The sequence below is a fragment of the Rhinoraja longicauda genome, chromosome 13 (assembly GCF_053455715.1).
Source record: "Rhinoraja longicauda isolate Sanriku21f chromosome 13, sRhiLon1.1, whole genome shotgun sequence".
In the NCBI taxonomy this organism is placed as follows: Eukaryota; Metazoa; Chordata; class Chondrichthyes; order Rajiformes; family Arhynchobatidae; genus Rhinoraja; species Rhinoraja longicauda.
Window position 1 is genome coordinate 41,009,986 of NC_135965.1, and position 14,030 is coordinate 41,024,015.

General features: G+C 43.6%; 1 protein-coding gene across 1 annotated transcript in view; it reads right to left on the reverse strand.

Moving 5' to 3' along the window:
• Nucleotides 1–2,372: 2,372 nt before the first annotated feature.
• The window catches only part of LOC144599087 (uncharacterized), a 40,476-nt gene continuing 28,818 nt past the window's right edge, over nucleotides 2,373–14,030 (reverse strand). The window contains exon 3 of the mRNA XM_078409807.1: nucleotides 2,373–2,644. Within this exon, the coding sequence (XP_078265933.1) occupies nucleotides 2,373–2,644 (272 nt within the window). The remainder of the gene's footprint in view (nucleotides 2,645–14,030) is intronic.

Here is a 14,030-nt window from a genome sequence, read left to right on the forward strand (position 1 = left end):
GTAATTTTACTTTGGCTTGTTTCTCAATTTTGGTAATGGGTACAATGGCATTTTGAAGAGATGACCCTCAGAGAGGAATTAATCAGAACACACTGGTAACCTTCACATTCACTTGTTTGTCTGTGAACACCTGTAAAGAAAGAACTGAAAGAGTTTGATTCAAACTTCTGTGCATTTACTCTGTCCCACAGCGTCAGAGACCCAGGTTTAATCCTGACCACGGGTGCTGACAGTATGAAGTTTGTACGTTCTCCCTGTGACCACGTGGGTTTTTTCTGGGAGCACAGGTTTTCTCCCACATTCCAAAGACGTGAGGGTTTGCAGGTTAGATAGACACAAAATGCTGGAGTAGGATCTCGAGAAGGGTCTGGAGAAGGGTCTTGACCAGAAATGTCACCTATTCCTTTTCTCCAGAGATGCTGCCTGACCTGCTGAGTTACTCCTGCATTTTGTGTCTATCTTTGGTGTAAACCAGCATCTGCAGTTCCTTCCTACACAGATTTGGAAGTAAATTGGGTTCTGTAAATTGTCCCTAGTGTGTAGGATAGAAGTAGTGATCGCTGGTCGGCGTGGACTCGGTGGGATGAAGGGCTTGTTTCCACGCAAATAAAAACACAATTACCTCTATTTCACTCAACTACATGGTCTTATCGGTTATTATTCACCATGGTAGTTAATATTCCACAGGAATATTATTTGTTTCTCTGTGTTTCATTGTTGTTGCATTAGATTAACATATAGCTGTCTGAATATATTAGACTTGACCTTAATTATTATCACGAGCAAAGCAATTAAATTCTAAGAACTATACAAAAAAATGACAATTTTTCTGATAAAAACACGCAACCCAATTCACATAATTAATTTTTATTTAGCCATTATCCTGAATAAATCAAGCAAAATGTCTATATTAATGACCCTCCTCCAAGCATCTTAATTTATCTGTATTGATGCAATTCAAAATCTATCATTTACATCCTTCTCTCTCATAGTGAAGGAAAACTATTGTGATCTTTCTCTGGGTATTACCATTAATTAATCTAAGGTGGAACACATTACACTTTCTGAAATATATAACTTAATAAGAATTCATTAAAAATGTTCACACCCCATGAAGCTCTATTGTCATTACTAATAGAATCCTAGTCATTTTGTCACACAGTGTGGAAACAGGCCCTTCAGCCCAACTTGCCCACACTGACCAACACGTTCCATCTACACTCATCACACTTGCCTGTGTTTGGCCCATATCCCCTCCAAACCTGTCCTATCCATATCTCTGTCTAATTGCTTCTTAAACGTTGTGACAGTCCCTGCTTCAACAACCTTCCTCGGCAGCTCGTTCCACGCACCCACCACCCTTTGTGTGAAAAAGTTACCCCTCAGATTCCTATAACATGTTTCCCCCTTCACCTTAAAATTAAATTAACTTAACTTAAATGAACTTAAATGCCTTTGCTGAAAGGAAGAGTTAAATTGTGCTTTCATACCAATCTGGTGGCTCATTCCACAATCCTCCAGGGCTGTAAAATGAGGTCAGAAACATAGTTACAATATATGGGAGGAACCCATGGAAAAGCTGAGAAGGGACTTTAAGCTGCGTTGAAGGCAACAGAGCTTGTACACATTCAGTGGGGAAATTCATTCACAGAATATCCTAGAGATACAATGGGGCATCTTGGTCGGCATGGACAAATTGGGCCGAAGGGCCTGTTTCCGTGTCGTGTGACCACTCTCCGTGGCACAAGAGATAAACTACTGGTGCAACTCAACGGATCGAACAGCAGCAGTGGGGGGAAAAGAATTGGCAATGTTTTGGGCTGAGATTCTGCCACAGGACAGAGACTGGACAGGGAAGGTGGCCAGTATAGAGAGGAGCGGAGAAAGGAGGAGACAGGGCCCCCTAATGAATGAGGGTGAAGGATGGTGGGCAGGTAGAACAAGATGGTTGATACTTGGAAGCAGGCAGCTCTGCTAAATACCCACCATCCCAAAATTTGCAAGTTCAAGCTGCTCATGTTCTTTGGCAGATAATTTGTGGAACTGGTGCTGATGGACGGGGTGATTGTTGGTCGGAGTGGACACGGTGGGCCGAAGGGCCTTTTTTCACACTGTATCACTAACGTCCAAAGTCTAAGTGACCCCACAACTCTATAAATGGGATAGAGTTGGAAACTGGGCACTGGGATCCACTGGTATCATAAAATGCTGGAGTCACTCAGCAGGACAGGCAGCATCCGGGAGAGAGGGAATGGGTGACGTTTTGGGTCGAGGCCCTTCTTCGACTGATGGATCTGAGGGATCCCCTTGTAAGAACCAGTGAACAATGCACACAGAGTTTGCACCACTCTCTCATCATTGGGATGAGGGAATCACCACGCAGTTGTGGAAATACTCAGCATCCAATTCCATCTCTTCCACTCTGTATTATCGTTGAGAATCCCGTCCCATAGCTCTGTGAATCCATGCTCCTGAAATAGAGCGGGTAAGGACATTTTATACGACCAAATGTCCACTGCATTAGCCTGGGAAAATTCAGAAAGATGGAAGCTGATAATCACTGTGTCCATTGCAGTCACTGGCAATGCTGTCCTGGCCTCCCTGTGTGGGCGTAGTTGTGGTTGCAGGAGGCCCTTTAGTATTTCTGCAACCACAAGAAGAAAAAAAACATCTTGTAGTTGTAGAACACACAAAAAGTGCTGGAGACTCCGAAAAGTGAACATTAAAACATGCCCCCTAAACTCCTTCATAGGATAGGGCTGCCTGACCACAACCTCCTCCTCCCCTCTCTTCTGGTACGTCAGTCTAGTCCAGAGACGCCTTTTTAATCTCTATATCGTTTTGCACGCTGTGTGTATTTGTCACAGAATCATCCACGTTTCAAAATAAAAATAGTTTGCTGAACCAGGGAGGCACGGTGGAGAGTTGCTGCCTTACAGCACCAGAGGCCCGAGTTTGATCCTGACTACGAGTGCAAGAAATTAACTGCAGATGCTGATACAAATCGAAGGTATTTATTCACCAAATGCTGGAGTAACTCAGCAGGTCAGGCAGCATCTCAGGAGAGAAAGGAATGGGTGATGTTTAGGGTCGAGACCCTTCTTCAGACTGACTACGAGTGCTGTCGTTACAGAGTTTGTACGTTCTCCCGGTGGTGGTGTGGGTTTTCTCCGGGTGCTCTGGTTTCCGCCCACTCTCCAAAGATGTGCAAGTTTGTAGGTTAGTTGGCTTCTATAAATTGTCCCTGGTGTGTAGGATAAAACTAGTGCATCGGTGATCGTTGGCCAGAGTGGACATAGTGGGCCAAAGGGCCTGTTTCCACACTGCCTCTCTAAACTAAACTAAATATTGTTGTGGTAGTTAATCATGAATGATCAAATTATGAACCTTTCTGAGCTGTTTACAAAATCACCGCACGCACAGTAACACTTTATTTCAATGACCTATTACAGCACTTTACTTCACATTATTTCACTTAATAGGAAATGTCTACTGCTCAAAACTGCCACCATGATATTCAGAGTCAGCATCTTCCTTCAAAAACATATCTCAACCACTGGCATGAATGTGATTTATACATGACAAGAATACAATGTCACTAAAGTATATAATAAGGGGATAAATCAATGAGAATTTGGAAAGATAAATATTGGAGGTTTGGCCTTCTAATTAATTTATGTGACAGGGTACCTCATTGTAGCCTGTCCCGACTATTAAAATATGTTTGCAAATTTTCTCATAAATTATGTGGGAATTATTTAATAAAATGTAATAGATTCTTTTAAAATTGCAGAGAACTAACAGAATTCGTGCCCAGTCTATTGTTTCCTGCTTTGTTTTACATGCTGTACATATACTCCTTTTATATGGTGATGCTTCTTGTAACCCTAGCAACCATTAGTCTGTCTCTACTGCTTCCATGGATTTTCAAAATTATTGTTTCCATAGCAATGAGATATAGATTTACATTGGTTGGATTACAGAGGCAAGCTTCTGGACAGTTTCACACAGTCATAGATCAATAGAGCACAGAAACTGGCCCTTCGGCCCAACTGGCCCTTCGGCCCAACTGGCCCTTCGGCCCAACTTCTTCTTCAGACTTGGGAGTCTGAGAAAGGCTATCAACCCAAAAGGTCACATATCCGCTCCACCTACAGATGCTGCCTGACCTGCTGTGTTACTCCAGTGCATTGTGTTTTGTTTTGGGGATGAATCTGGAGCCATTGCTCAGCAATCTCACCATTATTCCCCACAGATCACCGTGCCTCCTTGTGCACTTTAGAGCCCAATCACTTGGCCCCACTCCTTTGCTCTGGCTGGCAGCCTCCATTTTCTATTGAGAGCCCTGGAACAATGGTGAGTCCTGGGCTGAACTCTTGCAGACTTAGATTAGGTGACAACAATGGATCACACCCACAAAAACGCAATACCATCACTGATAGAGTCATACAGTAAGGAAATAGGCCCTTCAGTCCAATTCATACATGCCTACCAAGATACCCCATCTAAGCTAGTCCCATTTGCCCGCATTTGGCTCATATCCCTCCAAAAGTCTCCTATCCATATACCTATCTTTTAAATATTACCAGCCTCAATTACCTCCTCTGGTAGCTCATTCCATACACCCTCCATCCTCTGAGTGGAAAAAGCTGCCTCATGTTCCTATTAAGTCTTACCCCTCTTACTTTTTAGTGGAATGCTCACCTCTAAAAGCATGTACTCTGGTTTTTCATTCCCCTAACCTGGGCAATGGGGTTTTCAGACTCCCAAGTCTGTGCATTCACCCTATCTATTCCCCTCATGATTTTATACACCTCCACCAGATGACTTCTCAGCCTCCTGCATTCCAAGGAATAAAGTCCCAGCCTCTCCCTGTAGCTCAGACCCCCCAGTTCTGGCAGCATGCTAATAGATAAGTGGTCTAAACTTTCCTTGGTTTCTACTTCAATTGCAAATTTCTTTAAAGTGAAACACATCGCTCTTGTGTCTCACATACAGGATTTTTGTTTACAATTTCGTAGCTTTGATGCTGTTTTATACAATTTACGTTACTTGCAATGACACGTCATGTAACCTCTATCAGCAGAGCTTTAAATAAAATAAAGGATAATGTTCACAATTAATCCACCTGGTCTCCAGCCAGGATGGATGGAACAGCAATACTTACACACTGCTACTGACAATGCAATAAGCTCTGCACACTGACATGGGTAGAAAAGGGTGAGGGCTCGGAGCCAGTGCAGCATCATCTGCGTCGTATTATTCTTGTTTTCCATCCCCATTAAGACTCACTCGTTACAAGCTGCCTTTTTCTGAGATGGTATTATATTGTTCTGCATTACCAGCAATTAAACTGTTAAATTTTATTTCTAATAGTTTAGTTTAGTTTATTACTCTCACGTGTAACCAAGGTGCAGTGAAAAGCTTTTGGCTGTTCATAATGTTCATAGGTCATAGTAGCAGAATTAGGCCATTCGGCCCATCATGTCCACACCACCATTCAATCAGGATTGATCTATCTTTCCTGCTCACCCCCACTCTCCTGCCTTCATGCCGTAACTCTTGACACGCTAACTAATCAAGGTAGTTTGCATGCAATCCAGTCAAAGAAAAGACCATACATGAATACAATCAAGCTGTCCAAGGTGCATGGATGAAGGATAAAGGGTACAACATTTAGTGCAAGATGCAACATTGAAGTCTGATTAAAGATAGGTTCAAGGTCTCCAATGAGGTGGATGGGAGGTCAGGACTGCATTATAACCGGTGAGAGGACTACTCCAGCATTTTGTGTCTATCTTCGGTTTAAAGCAGCACCTGCAGTTTCTTCCTGCACAATTGGTGTGAGATTCCGCAGCTTGAACCGGTTAGCAGCTGTGTGGCTTTGCATCAACTTACCCACTCCTTGTGTGGGCAACTCAGAGGCTAAAATCTCATCTCTGTTGCCTGCGCAGGTCGGTGGGAACTCTGTGTACTCACTTGCAAATTGTTAATAGATTGCAATGTCTGCTCTCAATTGCTTCCAATCTGTGACTGAATGAGAGACTTGGTGTTGACGCAGGTAGAGGTTGTCAGGATGGTTAGGGAGAGTTGATTTGTTGTGACAACAACAATTGCCAGCCTGGCAGATGCCCTGGGGCTGAAATGAACAACAAGATGAAGCCTGAAGCTGGAGCCACCGGTGCTTGTTCTGCCACAATGAAGAACTGAACTTTTCCAACATCACTGGGGGGGCAGGGTAGAGTTGCTGCCTTACAGCGCCAGAGACCCGGGTTCGATCCTGACTTATGCTGTCTGTACGGAGATAGTTCATCCCACAATCCAAAGATGTACAGGTTTCTGGGTGAATTGGCTTCAGTAAAATTGTAAATTGTCCCTAGTGTGTGGGATAGTACTAGTATATGGGGTGATTGCTGGTCAGTGCAGACTAGGTGGGCCAAATGGCCTGTTTCCACCCTGTGTCTCTAAAGTTAAATGTAGAAACTACGTGAAAATATTTCCCCTTGTGAATCTTTGTTATCAGATCATATGAAAAATTAAGCTGTGACGTTGGTTTGAAAGTTTTGACAACCGTCATTAATTTTCCACCTGTTCATCTGAACGAAAGACAATGCACATCTTTATCTACACTTCACGCTGCCTCAGCAAGGCCACCAGCATAATCAAGGACCAGTCTCACTCCCTCTTCTCCCCTCTCCCATCAGGTAGATAGTACAGGTGTGAAAATGCTCACCTCTAGATTCAGGGACAATTTCTTCCCAGCTGTAGACCTGATGGGCTGAATAGCCTAATTCTGCTATAACATATGAACCGATGAACTAAAACATCTCAACGTTAAAGGGCCTGTCCCACTTAGGCGATCTTTTTGGCGACTGCCGGCGACTGTCAAAGTTGTAGCAGATCGCCGAACTTTTCTTTTACCCGATGCCCCGTGACCTGCGTGGGTTTTCTCCGAGATCTTCGGTTTCCTCCCACACTCCAAAGACGTACAGGTATGTAGGTTAATTGGCTGGGTAAATGTAAAAATTGTCCCTAGTGGGTGTAGGATAGTGTTAATGTGCGGGGATCGCTGGGCGGCACGGACTTGGAGGGCCGAAAAGGCCTGTTTCCGGCTGTATATATATGATATGATATGATGATATGACAATGACCACGACAATGCTGAGTCAGGTCGAGATTACAGCGTCTTCTGAAACATCGTAAAAATTCCCACGCTGTCAATGCTTCTCCGGCGTCCTGGTTTTCGCTGAAATCACTGACAAGTCGGTAAGTACTTGAGAGTTTTGAACTATAACATCTTGTATGGGTTACTTAAAAACCAAGCTTCACTGTAACAAGGAATAAACTGGATTTACTTCCAGTTTACTAATAGCTCTATTTTAAAAAAAAAAAAAAAATTTAAGTGGTTCAGTGGATTTTTGTGAAAAGTGTGTGGGCATTCTTTGAAAATGTAAGGGAGATGCATATCTGGTTTCTGGGTTGAATATCTGAGTTTGGAGCCCACTTTAAATGTAATGGCTGAGGCCAAAAACATCGCGGAAATTCCCACGCTTACCTGTCCGTCAAACTGTCGCCTCCAATCTACCTGTCAAATGTCCTGACGATAAATAAATTGGTTAAACACAAGCATTTTATGGTATTTTTAAATGACTTTACTTATTTTAATATTATGTGCTTCTAAATGTATCTTAAGAGAACCTATCAAACCTGGGGACAGCATGAGACAGCGCCCGCAATAAGCTACGATACCTGGCGACAAGACAGCTGTCGCTGAGAGATTTCAAACCGTTTGATTTCTCGGCGACGCTGAGATCCACTACGATCCACGACGATCTATGGAAGACTCCTCACGATCATGCCCGCGACACCCCGGCGAACTGTCGGCGACAGCCTAGTCGCCGGCAGTCGCCTTAAAATCGCCTAAGTGGGACAGGCCCTTAAGTCTCCTACGATACACATCCACTGGTGATTATGCATATAAGTAATTCTCTGCTGGAGTCTTCAGCAGTGATAGGCACAAAATGCTGGAGTAACTCAGTGGGACAGGCAGCATTTCTGGAGGGAAGGAATGGGCGACGTTTCAGGTCACCCATTCCGAAACGTCACCCATTCCTTCTCTCCAGAGATGCTGTTACTCCAGCATTTTATGTATGTCTTTGGTTTAACCCAGCATCTGCAGTTCCTTCCTACACGTTTCGTCTTTAGGCGTGATGTCTGAATAGTGAGACTCATGCATTTAAATCATCTCCCTGCCAGCCACCTTTGCTCCAAAACGTTGCTCAGAGGTTGAACTGGAGACTGCAGCTCAATGGCTCAGTGGTTCTTATGCAAGCAGATAATGGCACAAATTTGTCTCATTACACGCTACGACGCATCTGAGTCAGAAGACACCTGTCACCTTTTGATCCTGCGCAAGGTAGGCAAAGCACTAAAATTGTGCATTCTGGCTTTGATACAGATTAATGTCCAAATGTTTCTGGCAGCTATAAACTGAATGACAGGCCCATGAGCATCCGCAGAAAGCCTTTTTTATTCACTACGGCGTGTCACCTTACAAACTATCAGTTTAATTTAGTTTGTTGTCACATGTGCAATGAGGTACAGTGAAAAGCTTGTTGTTGCGGGCTATCCAGACTGCAGAAAGACAATACATGATTACAATCGAGCCATTTACAGTGTACAGATACATGATAAGTGAATAACGTTTAATGCAAGGTATTTGCACAACTCTAGAATTTTGAGTCCATTTTATCTTTTCAGAAAATCTGAGTGTTTCAGACAACTTTAAAAAGTGATTGGAAAGTGAAGTGATTATTTCTGTTTTCTTAATGCCCGGTAGTTTTCAAGGAGCTTCTACGCAGCTTTTGCCATTTGAAGGCGGCACAGTGGTGCAGCGGTGGAGTTGCTGCCTTACAGCGCCAGAGAACCGGGTTCAATCCTGACTACGGGTGCTGTCTGTATGGAGTTTGTACATGATGAAAGAATGGAATGACTGGGCTTGTATTCACTGGAATTTAGATGGATGAGAGGGGATCGTATAGAAACATATAAAATTATCAAGGGATTGGACAAGCTAGATGCAGGAAACATGCTCCCGATGTTGGGGGAGTCCAGAACCTGGGGCCACAGTTCAAGAATAAGGGATAGGCCATTTAGAACTGAGACGAGGAAAAACCTTTTCACCCAGGCAGGGAGTTGTGAATTTGTGGAATTCTCTGCCTCAGAAGGCAGTGGAGGCCGATTCACTGGATGCATTCAAAAGAGAGTTAGATAGAGCTCTTAGGGCTAGCGGAATCAAGGGATATGGGGATAAGGCAGGAACGGGGTATTGATTGTGGATGAGCAGCCATGATCACATTGAATGTCGGTGCTGGCTTGAAGGGCCGAATGGCCTCCTCCTGCACCTTTTCTCTATGTTTCTATGTTTCTATTCTCCCTGTGACCTCGTGGGTTTTCCCCGGGTGCTTCGGTCCCCCCCCCCCCACCCCCCCTCACACTCCAAAGACGTACAGGTTTGTAGGTTAATTTGGGTTCGTTAAAAAAAAAAAAAAATTGTCCTTAGTGCGTAGAATGTAGCTGTTGTATGGGTGATATATGGTCGGTGCGGACCCGATGGGCCAAAGGGCCTGTTTCTGTGTTGTATCTCTATAAGCTAAATCGCAGATTTCCACTGCAGGTTGATCATCACAGCATGGACCACTCACAAGTCAATGAAAGACAAAAGAAAATGTAATAATGTTGGAAACTATGAATTAAAAATCAGAAATATTGAAACACTCATCAACTCTTGCTTGCAACATCTGTCCAAAGTATAAATGAGTTTACATCAGATAATGAACACCCTTCATTAGAACTGATTTCGCAACATCACCAATCTTTTCAACATTTGAAAAGGTATCAATCCTTAAACCGAATGCCAACCTTATGTATTGATGCAATAATAAGTTTCACAGAACTGTTTTCCAGCACAGTGGGAGAGATTTTCTGGGCCATATTACTCAGTGTCTGAGTCATGCAGAATGCTTGTTCCCTGTCTCGCTGGGAGCAGTGATCAACATCAGAGGCACTGACATCCGAGTACAGTAAGGCCATGGTCTATGTTCGCTTATTCTACTCAAAGGTTACTCCTGCTTCACAATGCCGGGAAGGATAATCTACCTCCAAGGCCGTCAGAAGCGTTAGCATGTAGAAAAGGCAGCATGGTGGCGCTGCGGTAGAATTGTTTAATAGCGGTAGAAATGCCCGGGTTCGATCCTGACCACGGGTGATGTCTGTACGGAGTTTGTACATTCTCCCTGTGGCTGCATGGGTTTTCTACTGGTGCTCCGGTTTCCTCACACATTCCAAAGACGCACAGGTTTGTAGGTTAATTGGCTTCGGTTAAAAAAAAAAATTATTGTACCTAGTGTGTCGGATAGTGTTAGTGTACTGAAATCATTGGCCGGCACAGACTAGGTATGGCCGAAAGGCCTGTTTCCGCACTGTATCTCTAAACTAAACTAAACAAAGCAAGGAACTGCAGCCGCTGGTTCACGCAAAATGTCACAAAGTGCTGGAGTAACTTTGTGTATCAGACATCATCCCTGGAGAACATGGATAGGTGACATTTTAGGTCAGGACCCTTCTTCAGATCCAAACCAGCACCTATCCATGTTCCCCAGTGATGCTGCCTGACCCTTGGAGTTACTCCTGCACTCTGTGTCTTTGACAATTAGCATCAACAGTGCTGCTGTGATCTGCACTCAAACAACAACAATGCTTTGGTCAAAATAAGAAAGATTTGCCTGACAAATATGCCTCACCTATTATCAGCAGCTCATGGTAACTCACTGATATACTGTTTGCCAATTATTCCATCATGACCAAAATGTTGAATGCTTTTTCTGTTTTCGGAAACCATGCTGAGGTTTATTTTAACAATCTTTCTTTGATCATTGAATGCATGGCCTCACCGACACTGAACTTAATCCACAAACAAGATGAATTTTAATTGTAGACAGACACAAAATGCAGGAGCAACTCACCGGGTCAGTTACTGGAGAAAAGGAATTGGTGATGTTTCGGGTCGAGAACCTTCTTCAGACTTCAATTTGATGAAGAGATCAGTCTGAAGAAGGGTCTCGACCCGAAACGTCACCCATTCCTTCTCTCCTGAGATGCTGCCTGACCTGCTGAGTTACTCCAGCATTTTGTGAAATAAATACCTTTGATGAAGAGACTCGATCTGAAACGTCACCTATTCCATTTCTCCAGAGATGCTGCCAAGCCCGCTGAGTTACTGTGTCTATCTTCGGTGTAAACCAGCATTTTTTTTAGATTTAGATTTAGAGATACAGCGTGGAAACAGGCCCTTCGGCCCACCGAGTCCGCGCCGCCCAGCGATCCCCGCACATTAACACTATCCTACACACACTAGGGACAATTTTTATTTATTTTTTAACATTTACCCAGTCAATTAACCTACATACCTGTACATCTTTGGAGTACAGGAGCATCTGCAGTTCCTTCTGACATATGAATTTTAATTGTGCTGTTTGAGGTAGGAATGTACATCAGGAGATCAGGGGAACTTCACAATAATTAGGGGAACTTCACAATACTTTTCAAGCAATCCCTTGGGATAATGTTTTAATGTTTTACTTTCAGTTGAATTACCAAAGCAGGCAGCCAGGCAGAGCTGTAGCTTAATATCTCACCTGCAGGAAAACAACTCTGACAGCACTCTTTTAAATCAGCGTCTTAGATTGTAAATGCATCACTGGCATGGATTGGAGATTATTGGAGATTACAGTGGAGATCATTGTTTCACTGTGGGTGGAAATGAACGTGCAACAGCGCGGATTGGAACTTTATTTTATATTGGACAATCTCTGTCCTGCATAATGTAGAATTAAATGCCAGAGTTTCTTACTTATGTTTGACTTGAGTATAACCTGGCAAATAGCTGCATAGAGCTGGAATTAATGCCGGGGTGGTTAATGTCAATACATTCCTACTTCAAATGAAATGCCATCAGCAGCCTTAATTTAGTTTAGTTTAGTTTAGTTTAATTTAGTTTAGTTTAGAGACACAGCACAGAAACAGGTCCTTCGGCCCACCGAGCCCCCACCGACCACCGATCCCCGCACATTAACGCTATCTTACACACTGGGGACAATTTACATTCATACCAAGCCAATTAACTTACGTCTTTGGAGTGTGGGAGGAAACCGAAGATCTCGGAGAAAACCCACACAGGTCACGAGGAGAACCTATAGACAAGCACCTGTAGTCAGGATCGAACCCGGGTTTCTGGTGTTGTAAGGCAGCAACTCCACCGTGCCACCCAAATATGGTAGGATTAAGGTTGTCAATGAGTGGTGCAGCAATCTTAGAGTCATAGAGTCATACAGCATGGAAGAAGGGTCCCGACCCAAAATGGCACCCATCCTTTTTCTCCAGAGATGCTACCTGATCTGTTGAATTACACCAGCACTTTCTGTCTACTATGGATACAGACTCTTCGGCCCAACTCATCCATGCCGACTAGAGTGCTCCATCGAAGCTAGTCCCATTTGCCTGTGTTTGGCCCATATCCCTCTAAATCTGACCGATCCATGTACCTGTCCAGCTGTCTTTTAAATGCTGTTATAGTACCTGCCTCAACTACCTCCTTTGGCAGCTATATACCTACCACCCTCTGAGTGTAAAATAATACCTTCAGGTTCATGTTAAATCTTTCCTCTTTCACCTTAAACCTATGTCCTTTGTATTTTGGGTAAATTAATCCTGTGTATGTCACTTATGATTTTATACACCTCTAAGAAATCACCCCTCAGACTTCTGCATTCCAAGGAATAAAGTCCTAGCCTGCCCAGCCTCTCTCAAGAGCTCAGGCCCTCGGGTCCTGACAACATCCTGGTAAATCTACTCCCAAGTAATTGTCCAAATGCATCACTCCTCATCTCCAATGTTAAAGCGGAACCAGAAATGGTTTAGTTTAGTTTAGTTTAGTTTAGAGATACAGCGCAGAAACAGGCCCTTCGGCCCACCGGGTCCGCGCTGATCAGCGATCCCCGCATTCTAACACTATCCTACACACACTAGGGACATTTTTTACATTTACCAAGCCAATTTACCTACATACTTGTATATCTTTGGAGTGTGGGAGGAAACCAGTCATGCGGAAAACGTACAGACTCCGTGCAGACAGCACCCAGGATGGAACCCGGGTCTCCGGCGCTGCATTCGCTGTAAGGCAGCAACTCTACCGCTGCGCCACCGTGCTAGTTGTGGGGGAGTGCAAGGATGAATGTGGAAATGAACAGCTTTTTCCCATTAACCACGAGGCTCTTGAAACACATTGGCAACCCTAACCACAACCGTGCCTCAACACCAAACGACACTGTACTTAACAATCCTTAGGCTGCCTTATATACAGGGATTTGCACTGTCATGGTCTGGTTTACCAAAAATTAATAATCAATCCCATTCTAATGTGACCAGCAATCAGGTTGTGACAAAATATTTTCATAGTAGTGAAAAGTGAATTAACTGAGAGCTCCTAACTATCTTGCTGCAATGGTGAAGCCTGGTATCAATAGGGAGAAAGGATTGTGCTCAGGTATATTAACAAAGAGCATGGGACTCGTTGGCTAAGGAGAAATTATAAATCATTTTGAAAGAGATGATGGCACAAGAAAATCTGTTCCATTAAATTAGCTGTTATAAATCCATCCAAATATTAAAAACCTGCCCTGAATCATGGCTTAATAATAAAAATATATCCTACAAAGTACGAATGCTTGAAGAGAACTGTTCATGAATCATGTAAATGGTATCCAGGCAGCAGCTGCTGAAACTCAGCACAGATGTCTGAATTTTGAGAAAGTGGAACATGACTTTGGCCTACGACCTGAGTAGGTCAAACCACAGCATTTTGGCCCTGCAGTTTAGTTTTGTTTAGTTTAGTTTAGAGATACAGCGTGGAAACAGGCCCTTTGGCCCACCAAGTCTGTGCCGACCAGCGATCCCCACACACTAACACTATC